This window comes from Populus trichocarpa, chromosome 2 (genome assembly GCF_000002775.5).
Source record: "Populus trichocarpa isolate Nisqually-1 chromosome 2, P.trichocarpa_v4.1, whole genome shotgun sequence".
NCBI lineage: Eukaryota > Viridiplantae > Streptophyta > Magnoliopsida > Malpighiales > Salicaceae > Populus > Populus trichocarpa.
The window spans coordinates 1924286-1943390 of NC_037286.2; the positions used below are offsets into that span (position 1 = coordinate 1924286).

General features: G+C 32.9%; 2 protein-coding genes across 2 annotated transcripts; one reads left to right on the forward strand and one right to left on the reverse strand.

Moving 5' to 3' along the window:
* The first annotated feature begins 3207 nt into the window (after nucleotides 1–3207).
* LOC7490678 (V-type proton ATPase subunit a2) lies at nucleotides 3208–10044 on the forward strand. The gene is made up of 18 exons (XM_002300697.4): nucleotides 3208–3540; nucleotides 3825–3869; nucleotides 3959–4078; nucleotides 4180–4287; nucleotides 4614–4724; nucleotides 4816–4989; nucleotides 5077–5214; nucleotides 6125–6232; nucleotides 6349–6456; nucleotides 6547–6695; nucleotides 7246–7399; nucleotides 7484–7644; nucleotides 7727–7933; nucleotides 8227–8410; nucleotides 8502–8585; nucleotides 8675–8868; nucleotides 9140–9199; nucleotides 9297–10044. The coding sequence occupies exons 1-18, from the start codon at nucleotides 3400–3402 to the stop codon at nucleotides 9499–9501; spliced, it is 2451 nt and encodes an 816-aa protein (XP_002300733.2). The 5' UTR covers nucleotides 3208–3399; the 3' UTR covers nucleotides 9502–10044.
* Nucleotides 10045–10132: 88 nt separating this feature from the next.
* On the reverse strand, nucleotides 10133–11975 carry LOC7479706 (cysteine proteinase 15A). The gene is made up of 4 exons (XM_002301968.4): nucleotides 11491–11975; nucleotides 11247–11366; nucleotides 10815–11061; nucleotides 10133–10678 (listed from the first exon to the last, which is right to left on the reverse strand). The coding sequence occupies exons 1-4, from the start codon at nucleotides 11947–11949 to the stop codon at nucleotides 10401–10403; spliced, it is 1104 nt and encodes a 367-aa protein (XP_002302004.4). The 5' UTR covers nucleotides 11950–11975; the 3' UTR covers nucleotides 10133–10400.
* Nucleotides 11976–19105: the final 7130 nt, after the last annotated feature.

Consider the following 19105-nt stretch of genomic DNA (forward strand, 5'->3'; position numbering starts at 1 on the left):
TACTTCAAATTAATATTTTTTTATGTTTTTAGATCATTTTGATGTGCTGATATCAAAAATAATTTTTAAAAAATAAAAAAATATATTATTTTGATATATTTCCGAGTGAAGAGCACTTCAAAGACAATCACAACCACACTTCTAAACACGTTCATAGACACACTCCTGAACAAACTAGTGATGCATCTTGGTTGTGTCACGAGTTGATTCTACGACCAACCTTGATGTGTCACACGTTTTAAAACGATACATCTTGAGGCAATGTTTGTGTTTTTTAAAAGTTTTAAAAAAAAAATTGTTTAAATTTTTTTATATAAAACTCGTGATGCATCTTGGTTGTGTCACGAGTTGATTCTACGACCAACCTTGATGTGTCACATGTTTTAAAACGATACATCTTGAGGCAGTGTTTGTGTTTTTTTAAAAAAAAATTGTTTAAATTTTTTTATATTTTTTAAAATTATTTTAATGTTTTGATATTAAAAATAATTTTTAAAAAATAAAAATAAAAATTATTTTGATATATTTTCGAGAAAAAACATTTTGAATACAATCGTGATCTCACACTCAAATACTTTTTTATACAAATTGTTTTAAATATATATTTAAAATTATAGATATAATAAATTATATACAGGTATAAATGTCCCTCAAATTAAAGGATATTGTCTTTATATCTGGATAAATAAAATAATTTTACCTGTTTCTACTTCCGTCTCTACCTTTGTCTATGGAGGGACAAAAATCCCTGTAGGCTTCTCCTGTCCAGTTGAGTCAAAATCTTGTGAGGCGGTTGCTTCTCATTAGTGTTATTATAATTTTGAAAGTGTTTGAAAATCTGTTAAAATTTATTTTTATATTAAACTAATATTTTTTATTTTTAAAATTTAAATTTTAATTAAAAAATAAGTTAAAATTCAATATTAAACACACTCTTAGAATCATGCTCTCGTGCATAACATATACAATCATATAGTTGAGATTTGGGATTTTTAATGGAAATGAGATATATATGATTTGGAGATGGTTGATTTATATATATATATATATATATATATATATATATATATATATTGAAAGTTACTGTCGTGGGAAAATTACAATTAATTAATGATGAATATACAATACAAATCATGCGAAATATTGTTCCATTGTCAAGAAAATACAAAACGAGCTAGATAGAAAGTGAAACTTTGGTAGAATATCATATACGTATGGAATCATGGATATCGTAAGGATTTGTAATGATGAGATCTAGTGCCCTAAAATGTCAAATTCATGACTTTACTCTCAAGCTATACGTTTTAAAAGTAACTCTTGAAGGGAAAGAATTCCACTCCCATCAAGTACAATAATAATGGGGCACATCCATGATCCATGTGCAAAAGCTTTAACCGGCCTTTTCTTTTCTTTAAGTATGGTTTTCGAGTTTGAATTTTATTATTTTTATTTTTTAATTAAATTAAATATAAAATTATAATAAATTTTAAGTTTAATTATTTTTTATTTAATAAAATGTATTAAACGATAATAATATCAAATCATTCATTGAATTTCACATGTTGGTTTAAAGTTTTGAGAGGAGATAATTACTTATTGTGCAGTGTTTTTAAACTCGGTCCGGTAGTTAACCCGGTTCAAAACCCGGATCAACCTTAATTTTTTTATAAATCAAAACGATGTTATTTTGATAAAAAAAAATTATCAATGAGTTACAACTGAATTTTTGACCGGGTCTTGCCGGGTCAATCGGGTTACCAGGTTAGCCAGGTTTTTAACTACCCTTATTTTTTCATAAATCCGGCCTGGTTCCAGTCCCGGGTCAACCCGTCGGGCCAGGTTTTAAAACTATGCTAGCATGCACTAAGTATATATATATTGAATCCATTTTGTCTTTTTTATTTTTTATTAAAATTCATCAAGGTATAAAAAATTATTTTCAAAAAATTAATTTTACAAAACTTAAACTAAAAACATATAAAATGTAAAAAAAAAAAAAATTGAAATAGCCTTATAAAATCTAGAACAATGTTTTTAAACCCGGGCCGGTGGTTAACCTGGCTCAAGGGTCGGGTCATGGGTTTTGCCCGGGTCACCAGGTCAACCTCATTTTTTTATAAATCAAAACGACATTAATTATTTTGGTAAAAAAAATAGTTAACAGATTGCAACCGGGTTTTTGACCGGGTCTTGTCGAGTCAGGCGGATTTTCAACTACCCTTATTTTTTCATAAACTCATCTCAGTTCCAGTCCCGGGTAAGTCGGGTTCCAAATCAACCCGTCAGACCAGACCGAGTTTTAAACTATTATATATATATATATATATATATATATATATATATATATATATATATATATATATATATATATAAAGCCTGGTAATAAAAATATGTCCACGGCAGTTGAATATATTTTGAAGAACACGAATCTTTTTAAGTTTTTCGTTAATTTTTTTTTGTGTGTACACACCTATAGCACGTATATGGGTTATTTCCATTTTCTATGTGTTCTTATAATATTTTACATGTTCTTCCTACTTTAATGGGTCAAATTACTATTTTTATTTTTTTTTTAAATCAAAACTTCATTTTTCGAAGTAAAAGAATACATTATCCCTTTTTCTTTTATTCTTTATCATATAAAATATGTTGAATTATTACGAACACAAAAATAAAGTGATTTTATAAATTACTTGAGGGGCAACTAGATCATTCATGTAACTCCATTTGTCACTTGTCACATCATGAAAAGGAAATTAGATATATATATCATCCATTACTTGTCGCATTAGTCATTGATATTAACGTGGATCACATATACACGGTAAGTCGATCATCTACATGACATCATTCATCAAATCTTTTTATTCTACAATATATTTATTATATTTATAAGGATTTCACAAGACTAATTGTTTGTATGAATATAATGACTTAATAGCGTTTATCCAAGAATAATAAAATTATATCATTTTCAGGGTTGAGCGGATGGTCGAAAAAGCCCGTTAATTGACTTCAAAATCTGATTTTTCCGGGTGGGTCGGGTCAATTTTTCCTTACCCATAATTACTTCATATTTTATTCCTGGCGGTCAACGATTAAAGGTGAAGCTATAGTCACAAGCAACATTGACTTTTAATAGCGGGCAAAACGACACCGTCTATCTTCTTCCTGAACACTATTAAACATCCGAATTATGCGCGTGAAAACAACGGGGGAAGCAAAACGCAGCATCTATAATTCTATACCACACAAGTCAGTAATTGTTAACGTAAACAAACGAAGAGGTGAATTGATCGTCTGGTGAGACCTCTCCAGTTTGCACGGTCGCTTCCTCAATATCTTTTTTTTTTTAGCGCAAATAAATTGCAAATATTCGGATCTTTGGATCTGTAAAAAATGGGCGACGGGATTTTTGGCCCAACCATGGATCTGATGCGATCGGAGCCGATGCAATTAGTGCAACTTATCATTCCTATCGAGTCAGCTTATCGCACCATTTCTTATCTCGGTGACCTCGGCCTCTTCCAATTCAATGATGTAAGCTTTTGAGATTTTCTGTTGTTTGATTCCTCTGCTTACCAAACCCTAATTACCTTGATGATTCTGTCAACATTTGTTTTAGTTAATGATTTGCGCAATGTGATTTCGTTGATTTCAGTTAGGATAGACTTCGATTGGATTTGTTTTGATTTCAATGATTTCAGCATTGCGTGTTTGCAGTTACGAAATTGAACCAGAAGAACTTGAGTTTCTGTTTCGTTTTTTTGTTCTTACGTTTCAGATTTAATATATTGATGGTGTGTTTTTACTGTTTTATCCAGCTTAATGCGGAAAAGAGTCCGTTCCAACGGACGTATGCTGCTCAGGTTTGGTTTTGATGTTGTAGAGATAAATTCTGTGGTGGAAAATGTTGTTTATTATTTGTTAGGCGTTGAACTTTCCTTTCGCTGTGTAGATTAAAAGATGCGCAGAAATGGCTCGCAAGCTACGTTTCTTCAAGGAGCAAATGAAAAAGGCTGGGTTGTCACCGACAAAATCTTTAAGAAGTAGTGATGTTGATCTGGATCGTTTGGAGGTATTACTGTAGATTTTTAGTTTTTTGGACTATGCTTTCTTGGAATTAGAACTTGTTGAGATGTATTGAGGCAAAGTTTTGTTTCGTTTTGGCATGAGTAGGTGGCGCTTGGAGAACTGGAATCGGAGCTGATAGAGATAAATTCGAATAATGAAATGCTACAGCACACTTACAATGAACTATCAGAATATAAGCTTGTCTTGCAGAAGGTATGGCTTCTTTTGCATCCAAAGCCTTTGGTGTGATGATGAGACCTATAATTCTCGTCGATCTTTGTATAGCCCTGTAGTGCTTGAGATAATGATCTTTCTCCCGCACACATTTGCACACACCACACATTATTTCTACACGTAGATGAACCAGCTATTGGCCTCTTCTATGAGGAGAAACTTCAGTAACAAATGCTTTCACATTTTACTATGAATGTACTCAAACCTGGAATTTTGAATATTATAGAAATTAGGATTGTGTGATTTACTTTGAAAGTCCACTGGAGCTCTGAAATGGGTTGTGTTTTTTTTGTATCTCATGTCAGGCTGGTGAACTTTTTCACTCTGCTCAAAGCAGTGTTGCAGCTCAGCAGAGTGAACTTGAAGCATATAACACTGCTGAAGCATCCATTGACAGTGCATTATTGTTGGAGCAAGTACTGATTTTGGTTTTTTCTGTTCTTTATCATAGCAGCTGAAAGTTTGTCATTTTCTGCAAACTGATGCTTAAAAATCAACATTGTTTAGGAAATGACAATGGATCCATCAAAGCAAGTTAAGCTGGGGTATATCAGTGGTCTTGTTGCAAGAGAAAAGGCAATGGCTTTTGAAAGGATTTTGTTTCGAGCAACTAGGGGCAATGTCTTTTTGAAGCAATCCGTGCTTGAAAATGCTGTTGTTGATCCCGTGTCAGGGGACAAGGTTAATTCCTGCATTTGTTTGTTCTTCATTTCTAGAATTGGATATACAGACCTTATTTTGAGAAACTCGTGATGTATCAATTTACAGGTTGAAAAAAATGTATTCATTGTCTTCTATTCTGGTGAAAGAGCAAAGAACAAGATTCTTAAACTCTGTGAAGGTTTTGGAGCAAATCGCTACCCATTTATGGAGGACCTAAACAAACAGTTTCAGATAATTTCTCAGGTACAAACTATGATTGCTCATGTGTCTTACCTCTGATTCTTGTGGATTAGAAGCCTGGCACACTGAAAATTAATTACTTGGTCAATTTTAGAGAGCAAACGATTATTTCTATGTTTCTTCTTGAGGATTCTGTTTATTATTCTCTCTGTTTCATCTTTTTTACCATCTGCTCATTAACTTGATTACACAGAAGGATTGTGAATTGCTTTTGCTTTCTTTCCTTTTCTTTCTGGCTTTTTGGGCACTTTACTGCCATTTGGTCTATGCAAACATAAAGCATACTCTTATTACTCAAAAGAAAAGGGAGTTCACTCCCTGTCAACTGGCAGTTAATCATTGGGACAGTAGATCCAAGTACAGCATGTCGAGGTTGAAACTACATGCCTCAAGGTTCATAAGAATTTAATCTGCCATCACTTTATGTCCATAGACATGAATTTGTTAGTGCATGGTAGTGTGGCCTTATGTGTGTTATTATATAGGCATATAAATAAACGAGTAACAGTTTCAGGGGGAAAACTGAAGAAAAATGCTAAATCAAAGTTTATAAGAGACATGCTTTTCGCTTGATGCTTTGGATAGGGAAAAGTTCAATGAACTGGACAATACCCTTAATAATAAAGCAGCAGAGCATCATTATCTGAAGATAAACCTAAATCCCTAGCTAGTTTTAGTGTGGAAGCAGGTGAAGCTGAATAATTGCACTAAAGTCCTAATTCATTTACAAATAATGTTTAGCTGGTAGCAAACTGAAGATTTAAAAAGAGAGTGCCTTATTCCCATTTTTGAAATTAACCTTGAGTTTTTCTTTAGTACTTTGTCATAGTTCCACTAGCATCTCTGTCCAATTTTCTAGAATCAAGTTCAAACTCCAGTCTGATGTAAAATTTGTAAATTCACTGATTTCTAGGTGTCTGGAAGACTTGCTGAGCTTAAAACTACTATAGATGCTGGGTTGGCGCACTGGAGCAATTTGTTACAAACCATTGGCTTTGAGTTTGAGCAGTGGAATTTTCTGGTTTGTTTGGGTCATTTTACTTCATCCTTTGGATCATTGCTGGGAATAATAGAAGTTGAGTTAAGCTGAGTTGAATCTTTTTTGTCAACTAAATTTGTGTCTTTTAACTTGTACAGGTGAAGAAGGAAAAATCTATTTACCACACTTTAAATATGCTCAACATGGATGTGACAAAGAAGTGTCTTGTTGCTGAAGGTTGGTGCCCAGTTTTTGCAACAGATCAGGTTTGTGGTGTTAACTTGTATTGCTTGGGGCTTGGTTAAATCTTGCATGAACCGTAACTATTAAACCATTTCATGGTTGTTTCTCTTCAGATACAAAATGGACTACGGCGAGCGACTTTAGACAGCAGCTCACAAATTGGAGCCATATTCCATGTTTTGCAGACAAAGGATTCACCCCCTACCTATTTCCGAACAAACAAATTTACTTCTGCTTTTCAAGAAATTGTAGATGCATATGGGTGAGTTACTTGTGTTTCAGACAATACAAGGGGTCTTTAATTTTTTAAAGTAATTTTTGGCAGGTTAATTGATTATCAGGGCTCTATCATAACTGTAGAAGTTTTCTGATGCCTTTAAGATAGGAATGTTAATGCCAGAACACGACCACTCTGTTAGCATTGACAGAACTTACAGTTTCTCTAATAATTGATTGTTTGTTCCTTGTTCTCTTTGAGCACAGAAATTATGGTAGTTGAGAGACAGAAAACTAGTCCATTGTTGTTGTTAGTATGGTCCATCTTATCATGTAAAGTTAGTTTGTGACCAAAGCTTATTTAGTTGATATTATATGTTTTTGCATTATGTCCATCCCACTAATTCAATACTGTTCATTTTATCTGCATAAACAATCTAGGGGTGGTTCTCTTTGTCAATACACTTAGCAGAATGAGCGAATACAGTTGACTAGAACATTTCTCCCACTCCATGACTTGTAATCATGCATCATTCTATTTGACCAGTTCACTGTTACAAAGATGAAATAGAGGTGTTAACTGACAATTTTTTCAGGGTTGCCAAGTACCAGGAAGCAAATCCTAGTGTATACACAATTGTCACATTTCCCTTCCTCTTTGCTGTTATGTTTGGTGATTGGGGCCATGGTATTTGCTTGCTGTTGGCAACATTATATTTTATTTTCAGGGAAAAGAAACTTTCCAGTCAGGTAATTGTGATACAGCTCGTGTCTTAGCTAGCTCTTCCTGTCAATTGTCGCATACTTTAGCTTACTTGCTTTTGTAAACAACAGAAGCTTGGAGACATTATGGAAATGGCTTTCAGTGGCCGTTATGTGATAATGATGATGGCAATTTTTTCAATCTACACGGGGTTGATATACAATGAATTCTTTTCGGTTCCATTTGAGCTGTTTGGGCTGTCAGCCTATGGGTGTCGTGACCAGTCTTGCGGGTATTAACCAGTACAAATTTACTCGTATGCATGTGTGGTTCAACTTTCCCTGTAAATTATCCATGCTCTCTTTGCATTGTAGGGATGCTTCTACTGCTGGTCTAGTCAAGGTTCGTGCCACTTATCCATTTGGTTTGGATCCTAAATGGCATGGTACCCGGAGCGAGTTACCTTTTCTTAACTCGATGAAGATGAAGATGTCAATTTTATTTGGAGTGGCCCAGATGAATCTTGGTATCATAATAAGTTACTTCAATGCAAAGTTCTTCGGAGATAACATAAATATCTGGTGAGCTATACTCGATTCCTGCATGCAATGCATTGATTCAAATATGTTACAGCATGTCCTTGTGGGAATAATCAGCATAATGATGATTTTAAGTTAATGGCCATTCCTGAACATCCAGCTCTCTTTTTGAGAGAATTTGATCTTATAAACATGAATGTCCTTGTTTGTTGGAGTGGAGAGATGGGGCCTTGGGGGCATGTAGATATAGATTCTTTGCTTTTCATTGCTTGTACCTTTTTTTGCCCCCTTATTTCCATCTTCGGAATTGACTGGAAACTGTTGCATTGTTTTAGGTATCAATTTGTGCCCCAGATGATTTTCTTAAACAGCTTGTTTGGTTACCTTTCGCTCCTCATAATAGTGAAATGGTGCACTGGTTCACAAGCTGATCTATACCATGTGATGATATACATGTTTCTAAGTCCCACTGATGATTTGGATGACAATCAGCTTTTTTTCGGCCAGAAATTTTTTCAGGTATTATCTCTTTTATAGTGATTGTGTGGAAATTTTCCCTCATGGCTTAAGGAAAACAGACTAGCTAACATGTCCTGTGTTTCACCACTAGATCTTGTTGCTACTATCAGCCCTTGCTGCTGTCCCATGGATGTTGTTTCCAAAGCCTTTTCTATTGAAGAAACAACATGAGGAAGTATGCTCGATCTTTTTCAAATGCATTTGTTGCTATAACTCTTTTGTAAAAATATCGTTAACTCTATTTTCCCTAAATGCCTTGTTCAGAGGTTCCAAGGTCAATCATATGCACGGCTGGACAGCAGTGATTACTCTCCTGAAGTCGAGCAGCATTCTGTTTCTCATAACCATGAGGAATTCGAGTTCAGCGAGGTGTTTGTTCACCAGCTTATACATACCATAGAGTTTGTGCTCGGAGCAGTGTCGAATACGGCTTCATATTTACGTTTATGGGCCCTCAGGTTGGTTCTTCTAGTAATTACTTGATATTTATATTTTCAAGCTAAATTTTCACCCTTCTTTGAATTCTTGTTTGTGATTGCTCATTAGAATATGTTCATTTCTCCGTTTCCTGTCTAAAGCAGAGGAAAATCAATTTGATTGTTAAGATCTTATGTCAATATGCCTTCCTGACACATCTCTCGCGTTTAAAATGAATGTCGGGTACTTTTATGCATTCTAGTACAGGAAGTTAACTGTTTAATATGAGTGAATTATTTGGTGATTTTTCAGTCTGGCCCATTCAGAGCTAGCAAGTGTATTCTATGACAAGGTTCTTCTTCTATCCTGGGGGTGAGTTCTCATGTCCATGTTTTGGCTTGTGATGAAAGCAACTTGACGTCACAAATTTGATCAAGCAATGTAATGAATCATCTGTGAATGACTGCAGGTACAACAGCATCTTAGCTCGCAGTATTGGCTTGATTGTATTTATATTTGCAACTGTTGGTGTCCTACTAGTGATGGAGACCCTTAGTGCATTCCTACATGCCTTGAGGCTTCATTGGGTAGAGTTTCAAAACAAATTTTACGTGGGAGATGGATACAAATTCTATCCATTTTCATTTGCTTCGCTTGGTGAAGATGATGAATGAGATACGTTAACTGAATAGAATAGTCACAGGCTTAGATAGGAAATAGGACTCATCATACATTGATGAAAGTATAGCAAACTTGCAATCCTGTTAAACATGATCAAGGAGCTCGAGAAAGCTAACTGAGGAAGTGCTCTTCCGAGTTCGGAAGAACCTGCTCGTGAGGAACAACCAATTTCGCAGTGTTCATGATTATTGAATCAAGCCTTGCTGGTGTGGCTGCCTATTCCCTGCGCGTGGATTGTCGAGATTGACCTTGATCAAGAGCAACTATAAAGGAAATTTGTTGCATGATGCTTCTAGAATTTTGCCAGCCAGTTAGCAAATAAGAAGCTTATCTGCTAGACTCAGTCATTGTACAAGCTTCAAGAATTTTTGCCAGTTAGAATTCATGGTGTGTTGGCTGTATTCTTCGTCGGTGATTGTTAGGGTACTGTTGTGCAATATTGTCTAGTGAGGAGAAGAAAGTAATTAGTGTTGAAAATAGACACTGAACTCTCTTTGTAGATGAGTAGTTGGGAATATAACACGAGGTTTCTCAAATTGTTGAGAAAAATTTTCCGAGACACAGAAAAATAAATGAGAGAAGAAGAAGAAAGACAAGTTGACATGCTGTGCTGGCTGCATGATGTTCTTAAAAAGCAATAAATACATTATTAATGAGATTGAGCAATGCATAAACCCTTAGTCTTATACAGAGAATTCTGGCATAAAATGATTTTAAGTACTAACATCACCTATATCATGATAACTTTTGCCAGAGATTCGTTGAATCTTACACTACGCTAGATATACATATATGTGTATATAGCGCCAATACACATCACACTTAATATATATAGACGAGCGCGAGCACCATCTAAGAATTTAGTGCTTCAATACGCCAAGGGCACAACAATCTACTGAGCTGTAGTGTGAATTGCAGCAACAGTTGAAACCATGGAATCTACACCACAGATATTGCGACCCCTGCAGATTTTGTAATAGCCATTCTCTCCCCAATTCTGTCCCCATGAATTCTTGATAATCCAGAAGGGCTTTTCCTTAAACCGGATAGGAGCATAACCAGCGGATCCATACCCCACCAGTAGCACCCCGTGATCCTGACGCTTCGAGCAAATGTATGGGCATGAAACTCCACCTACATATGTCTGCATAAAAGCTGCATTGATCGCCACTGCACCATGGAAAGTAGAAGGAAAAAACCTTACAATTAGTGTGTCCAGTAAGAGTACGCAAAATAGAAAATCTCAACCGAAGGGGTTGATGAGAATACAGATACCAATGCCTGCGCCCAGAGGTAGCTAAAATACCTGAGAGTGGACCATGCTTCACCAGATTCGCAGCAATTTGATCTTCATCGATTGAAACAACACTGAAGTTAGATACGGATGCTACAACTTTGCTCTTGTCAAATTTGCAAGTGCCACCGTCAGTTCCAGTGTAAGGATAGTCTTCCTCACGTTCAAGTCCACCAGCCTTGAGTGCGTACTCGAAGGCATTATTCATCAGCCCACCATCGCAGCCAGAGTCACAAGCGCCATATTCTTCTGGATCACACTGCAAGAAATTAGAAATACAGCAGGACACCAAAATTAGAAATCATAACCCCAGTAACTAAATCTTCATGTCTCCCTCGTAAGCTAAAAAAGATCCACTTTCTTGTAACAAAATTGAAATCCTCGGTGTCTTTCATGGAGAACGAAGAAAGACAGGATCAAAGCGTGGAAATAAAGAAGTCAAACCTCATGATCGCAGTCCACAAGCTGCTGCTCACTCAGGCTCGCAAGCTCTCCTGTGGCTAAATAATGAGCTCCTTCTAACGCCCCGGTAGCACTAAACGACCAGCACGATCCACACGATCCCTACAAAAAAAAACCCAACATGATAATACAGACACCATGGAAAAACCCGAAAGACAGAAAAGCTGGTCTGAGGATACTTCGCATCTACAACAGGAGGGAAAAAAGAAAATGGATATTTAAAAACCTGGTCTTTGACTTCTGTAACGGCACCGTGATCGCGCCAGTCATAATCAGTAGGTAGATCAGTAGTAGGAAGAATCGGCGCCTTGTTAGCGTCCGTAGGCAACCGTAGCCACCGCTTCAATCCAAGGAACTGGCGGCGGAATTCTTTCGGTGTCAGGTCAGAGAACTTGGTGATGCCGTGGGCGGCGGTGGGGTCTATCATCTGGTGTTTCTTCGCACGGCGAAGATTAGCTTTGAAAACACCAAATCGGTAATCATGCTCTTCTTGAGTCGCGTATGTTTTGCCGAATTTGGATTTGAAAGAAGTGAAATGATGCTCTGCGTTGAGGAGATCATCCTCGCCGTCTGATACGACTTGTCTGATTAAAGGATCGTCTAGGTCGTTGGAAGATACTGTGGATGCAACTGCGGAGCATATGAGTGTAAGAAGGAGGAGTGCGAGCAGAGAAAAGCGCTCCATTGTGTGGCCAGGAATGTCTGTGCAGTGGAAGGATAGATAGGAGATATTTGTAAGCGGGGTATCCCCAGAAGATTGTGGTAGCTGCCATTGTGATTGTGACACGTGTAGTTTTGCAGGCAATTTTTATGAACTAGGGGACAATAAAGGGAAGGTGGGAAATTTGACTTTAGGATTTTGTGAAGTGAAATGGAATATTTTTAAAGTTCATAAAAAATCGGCAAATCTGTCGTCTTAGAAATCAGTAAATTAATTGAGTTATTTTCAATATTTATAAAAGTTAATTTAGAATTAGTTAAAGTAAAAAAATGAATTATTTTGGTTAAAAAATATTTAAAAAAAATTGATTCGATTATGTTTTAATTTCAAAAATCAAAATAGAAAAAATAAGGTAAAAAAAGCTTATTATAAATTAAATAGATGTCAAAGATAATTCAAATTTTGTGAATTAAATTGAACTTACTTAATTTTTAAAAATATAAAACCAAACTAAACTGAACTATTCAAAATTATTCATTATTTAGTTCGATTCTAAATTTAAAAATAAAATCAACTTGACTGGATTTTTTATCTAAACCCGAACAATATGCTCACCCTTATCCATTACATAATAATAATAATTGAATAAAATTAAAATTATTTATACTCAAATACATTTCAGTAAATGAATACACAAATGCTAAAAAACAGCATATTGCTTGTATGGAGTGAAGTGGACCATGATGGTCACTTGGCTAACGACGTTTTCCCGAAAAGCTTGCGCTCCTTGGATGTGGGCTGGTGGCCTTGGATTTTGTTGCTTTTATTTGTCGATAATTATGTTTTTTTTTAATTTAATTTTTTAATTTAAAATTTTTTTTATATCTTTTTAGATTTTTTTAATATGTTGATATTAAAAATAATTTTTTTAAAAAAATATTTTGATATATTTTCAAGCAAAAAGCAATTTAAACCGCAACAACTGTCACATTCTCAAACACCCCCACCATCTTTGTTTTCATTTTCACGCTAAGCCCGAGATATTGCTTTCTTGAATATTTATTTAGGGGATATTTGAGAGTGTATTAGTGGTTATTTTTTAAAGTATTTTTACTATAAAATACATTAAAATAATATTTTTTATTTTTTAAAAAATTATTTTTAGTATCAGTACATCAAAACGATCAAAAATATTAAAAAATTAATTTGAAAAAAAATTAAACAATATTTTTAACACACAAAAAAAAATCGCTGTTATATGCAAAGCATATTATTGTTTTAAGAATAATTGAGTACGAAATTTCAAATATATTTATTATTAGAGTCCTAGAGACATACGTAATTAGTCATTTAAAACTTGAAAGAAGAAGACAAAAGGAAGGCTGGGAGCCTGGGACCACGGGACGGAAGGATGAGGAAAATGAAATGTTTGTTTGACTGGAATGGAAATTACCGGCTCCTTTCCTGTGTTGTCGTTGCTGGTGAAAACCATGTGATTTCAAATTTGATTTTTTTGTCATCTTCAATTCACGCTCTACGGAACACAGAGCTTGTGCTGACTAGGAATGGAATAAACTTTTGTTTTTGTATTTTAAAAAAATTAAATTTTATTTTAATTTTTCAAGTTAAATTAATTTTTTTTATGTGTTTTTAATTTATTTTAATGTGCTGATATTAAAACTAATTTTTTTAAAAAAAATTATTTTAATTTATTTTATAAATAAAAACATTTTAAAAAATAATATATATTATGCTTTGAAACACCCCGAAAACATAAAACCAAATATGAGAGCTATTAAGGAAAAGTGTGATTATCTCACTGATTCAATTTATTAAAGTTGGATAAAATAAATATTATGAACAATAACAAGTTAAGAAATTAATAAATAGATTATTAGATGCGAGTCGATATTTTTAAAATTCACTCAATCTACTCACCTGTGAAATTCAATGTATTAAACTCTAGTTTATGGTATGGTTTATTTTCTCTTTTAATTTTCTTCTTCTGCCGCTTTCACGCTCATGGAGTCTCTTGTTGTCTTAGTTTATTTCATTTCAATTATTTCATTCAAATTTCATATACTTAATTATTTATCAAATTTTTATTTTATCCATATAATCGATTCTCTTTTGCAACAAGATTTTTTTTTAGAATCGTCGAAAAATAAAAAAGTTAATATACTCGATCATGGATATCTATGATATTAATAAAAAAAAAAATATCTCAGCTTGATACATCCAACACATTTGAGTTGAAAAAAAACAGGTCGGATTTATATTTTTTAAATATAAAAAATTAGATTACATACAGTTACACAGTTATAAATCAAAACGTTACCTACTACATTCACCAACACTCCTATCAAAGATATATATATATATCTTTTTTAATTACAGTATTATTATTTCAAAAAATGTATTAAAAATATATATTTTTAAAAAAAATAAAAAGATATAATTCAGGATAAACATTGGCATAGAGAAAATCTATAACTCGAGCCAAGTGTGAAAACTATATCCCAAAAAATTTTATTAGAAGATATAGTCGTAGATTCATCTATTCAACATCCTTTTGGAATTCAATTTAAGTACTGCACGTTTATTAAGGAGGAGGAGGAGGAGGAGGTTAAGCCCAACCTGTCAACCATGATGCAAGGAAAATTGCACATGGTTCTTGATCAGAAGAGTAACAGGAAATCAGAAAGAAGAAGAAGAAGAACTGAAGAAGTGGACTCCTAGTAAAACAAAGGGCCAAGGTTTTCTCGTCTGACCTTCGGCCATGTCCACGTACAATACATTATTTAAGCCCATAATAGTCGTACATATGTAGCCCAGACGCTGAGAAACCCAGAGAGACGACCCTTCGTACAAACATGGCCCGATCGGGGTGGGTATGTGGTCATGGCCTCCAAAATCTAACTCTCAGTTTTGAAATCTTAATATGTACCCCGAGTATGATTAGACTGTTTAGGAATATGATTGTAGTTGTTTTTATTTAGAAATTATATTAAAATAATATATTTTTATTTTTAAAAAATTATTTATAATATCAACACATCAAAATGATTTAAAAATATATTAATTTAAAGTAAAGAAAAAAAAATTTAATTTTTTTGAAATACTTTTGAAACTAAAAAAAAACCAGGAATAAATAACAGAAAAAAACTGTCAGTAGGAACAGACTTTGCTAGAAACGCAATTAGTTGATTAACATCCATTTAGCCCTGTTGTGGTATAATCATGGTTTTTTTAAAAAACAATTATTTTTAATTTTTAATTATTTTAAATTTTTAAATTATTTTGATGTGTTGATATCACAAGTAAATTTTAAAAAATAAAAAATATTATTTTAATATATTTTTAAATAAAAAAAATCCTAAAAAACAATATTTAATACATTCACATTACTAGCATAAATCCTCGTTCTGGAATTACAATTTACTTTTCAAATTAGTTTTTAAATTCATATACCTCTTTTAATGCCAACACTTGTACAAAAAGCGACATTGAAGGACAGTCCACGGTAAAATTCCAAACCTCCAAATCTTATATTGTATAGTGTATACAGCCAAGTACATGCATAGAGGATGAGATGTTTGCTAAATTAAAGGGGGCATTGATTTTGCGTGATATTTTTCTTAGAGAAAATTTTTTTTATGTAAAATAAATTATTTTACTTTGTTTTGATACGATATGGAAATAAAAAATATTCTCCTTGTTTTGATAACAGTTAAAAATTGAATTTTTTAAAAAATAAGTGGCATGAAAAATCAATTATATTTGATTAATATTATAATATCATAGGTGCTACACGGTGACACCAATCAATTAAAAAAACCCAATTCAAAATAGAAGTCCAAGAATGACCATGGAACCATGTCCCCTATCACATGATCATATCGATCATTGAAAAAAGACTACCTCTCCCGGAAAGAATTGAATTCCTCTTCGCAAGAGTTACAGCTTGGAATACACGTGGAAACCAATTGAATTAATAATCTGGATTATTTTGCTTTTAATTTATAAATTATTTTTGTTAAAAAAATCATTTATTTTCACTGCAAGGACTAAAGTGACACAAAGTATTGTCGGGCTAGTAGTTCCTAGACATGTTAAGGATTTCTAAATAAACAAATGATACTATGATAGCAATATAATAAACGACTTCAATTGGTTGATAGGCTTTATCTATTATCACTACACCTAAAAAATAGGAACCAATAGTTGTTATACCGTTTTTATTTCTACGTGCCACGTGTAATTTTAAAATACTTATTTTTAATTTATATCCACTCACGCATTAATCAACCATGCATAACTTGCTGAGCAAAACCATACAAAAAGAAAGGGAAAAAAAAAAGGAAATGAAAGATTTGGAAAGAAAAGATTGAAAACATACCCTGCGAGGAATAAGAATGTCTTGACCATGTTTGACGGAATCAGGACCTCCCCTTTCCTTTGACCAAGGGGTCCTCAAACCAACATTTCCTTCTTCTAGAGAGAAGAAATATTGTATTTGGAAGGGTTTTCTAGAGTTTTTATACCCGATGGTCGACCCATCTCAAGATCCGGGTTATTAGATTTTGATCGGATCATCAGGTCAACTTTAATTTTTTTAATAAATCAAAACGATATTGTTTTGGTTAAAAAAATAAATAATCAATAGGTTAAAACCGAGTTTTTGACCGGGTTTTACTAGGTCAGCCTGTCAGATCACCTGAGTTTTTAACTTTCTTTATTTTTTTTTAACACGGCCCAGTTTTAATTCCAGATTAATTGGATCCCAAATTGACCTGTCGAGTGATGCTGAATTTTAAAATTATAGAGTTTTCAAGATGAAAGAAAAGGAAAGGGGGCACAAAAATAAGGAAAATGTTAATATTTGAATATTGTTTTCAATTTTAACTTTGAAATATATTATTTTAGCGAATATGAGGGTTTATTGTCTAATTTACTTTTATATTTTTTTTTATAAATTAAAATTTATTTGGAATTCAAACCAAACATCCTCGTAGAGTTTAAAACACAATAATTCATCTAACCGTCTGGATTGATTTCAATTCACAATTCAAAACATACGGTAGATTCCCAGCAATTGCAAACCTCATAGTCGTGGCTTCCTTAGTTAAGCTCCTGAAAAAGAGAACACAAGACATCTTCTAAAAAAGCAAACACCCTTTCTTGAATTTTTATTTATTTATGGCGGTTGTAAAAAAAAAGGTTGACAAATAATTAGAAAAATAGTATAGCTAGAGAACTCAAAACACCACAATCTTTACAATTTTTTCAAGCAATGACATCACTCCCAGTATCACGCTAACAAAGGGCTGCGCTACTAGGAAGAGCACAACCTGAACCTGTGAAGAATTTGTTGCCTGGATTGTTGGAATATAAAGAGGGTTTCGCGCAACTCATATAATATTTCGTTTAGGTTGTGATACTAGGACCTGTTTGTTTGTTGAAAAATAGTTTTTTTTTAGAAAATAAATTTTAGGAAAATGAATTCCGGGAAAGTATTTTCTGATATTTGGTAGTGTAATGGAAAATGAGCTGGAAAATAACTTATTAATGTTTTATTTTTTTCAAGTTTATTAAAATAACGAGGAACAAATCTTACAAATTAAAAAGTTAAATGGGAATGAAATTGAAAAAAAATATAATTTCATAAATTATCTCATATAAAATAAATAATAATCAAAATAATAGAGATCAAATAAAAAATAAAAAAATTAAAAGATAAAGAAATTAAAATAATAATAATTAACATTTCATAAATTATTTCAAATAAAATAAGTAACAATCAAAAGAATGAGGACCAAATTTGAAATCAAAAGAATGAGGACCAAATTTGATAGATAAAAAATTTCAATAAAAAATTGATAAGGAAAAAGCAAATAGTAATTATAAAAATAAAGACCAAAGTTAATATAAAAATTAAATTTTAAGAGATGAAATTAAAAAATAAATTTTCAAAACAAAATATATATAGCAATCAAAAGTTTGAAGATCAAATTTGATATAATCAGCAAATAATGACATTTCTAAATTTTTCACAACTTCCGGAAAGTGTTTTCCGCTCAAATTTTTCAGGGAAACACTTTCCTAAAAACCAAGCCAAATTTTTCTTTGACTGTAAAGTGTTTTCTGTTGACCAACTTTCCCAATGACAAACAAACACATGAAAGTTTGGAAAGTGTTTTCCCGGAAACCACTTTCCAGAAAACAAACACAGCCAAAAGGGAAAACACTTTCCTGAAAACAAAGTCAAATTTTCCTTTGACTAAAAAGTGTTTTCTGTTGACTGGAAAGTGTTTTCCATTAACCACCTTTCCTAATAGCAAATAAACACATGAAAGTTTGGAAAGTGGTTTCCCGAAAACTACTCTCCGAGAAACAAACATGGCTTAGGAGTAGCACGGTCCTTCAAGATTTCATTTTCCAAGCTATCGTAATTCCCAGTAGCGTAACCTCTCAGTAAGAAACTCCTTTCTCTCTTCCCTATTTTCTCTCTCTTTCCATTGCTTCTCTTTGACTTTTTTTTTCTTTAGTACGCTCATACAAGTAGCGCGACATATATCATCACAATCCTTTAAATTTGACCTGGCACTGACCAGACCCAGCGTCCTTGAGGTTTGACATATTATCAAGTTTAAATACAGTTGGGTTTGGCTAAAATGCTGGAGCAAGTGCACTTCTATTAGATGTTTATATATTTGAAAAATTATATTTATATATTTTTTTAGTAAAAACATATAAAAATATACTGATAAAATACTGGTTCATCAGTATGTTTGTTAATGCCTTTTATTTTTTTAGTTTCTTGTTTTTCTTTTGTGATTCTTAATATATGTTCCCAATTTATTGTCTATTTGGTACCGTGACACTTTTTAAGAGTATTTTTTAATTAAAAAAATATATTTTTATTTATTTACATTATCAAAAGATACCTAAAAAGATATAAATCTGTTTTTTTTAAGATAAAAAATAATTTTAAAAAAGCCTTAAAAAATATATTACATCACAAAAACAAACATTCACTTTGAGTTTTTATGCATTTACTTCCCGTCAATGTTAAATCTAGGTGAAGTTACTATCAATTCTTATTTTGCATGAATTATCTAAAGAAGATATTCTATTTAATATTGTGATTATAATTTTTTTTTAAGTGTGTTTTTATTTA

Excerpts from the sequence above, each read along its gene's own strand:
- LOC7490678 (XM_002300697.4), top strand. The coding sequence starts at position 3,400 with ATGGGCGACGGGATTTTTGGCCCAACCATGGATCTGATGCGATCGGAG. Across the intron at positions 4,725-4,815 it reads GTGCATTATTGTTGGAGCAA|GAAATGACAATGGATCCATC; the intron begins GTACTGATTTTG and ends AACATTGTTTAG. Across the intron at positions 5,215-6,124 it reads AGTTTCAGATAATTTCTCAG|GTGTCTGGAAGACTTGCTGA; the intron begins GTACAAACTATG and ends ACTGATTTCTAG.
- LOC7479706 (XM_002301968.4), bottom strand. The coding sequence starts at position 11,949 with ATGGAGCGCTTTTCTCTGCTCGCACTCCTCCTTCTTACACTCATATGC. Across the intron at positions 11,062-11,246 it reads TTGTGGACTGCGATCATGAG|TGTGATCCAGAAGAATATGG; the intron begins GTTTGACTTCTT and ends AATTTCTTGCAG. Across the intron at positions 10,679-10,814 it reads GAAGCATGGTCCACTCTCAG|TGGCGATCAATGCAGCTTTT; the intron begins GTATTTTAGCTA and ends TCCATGGTGCAG.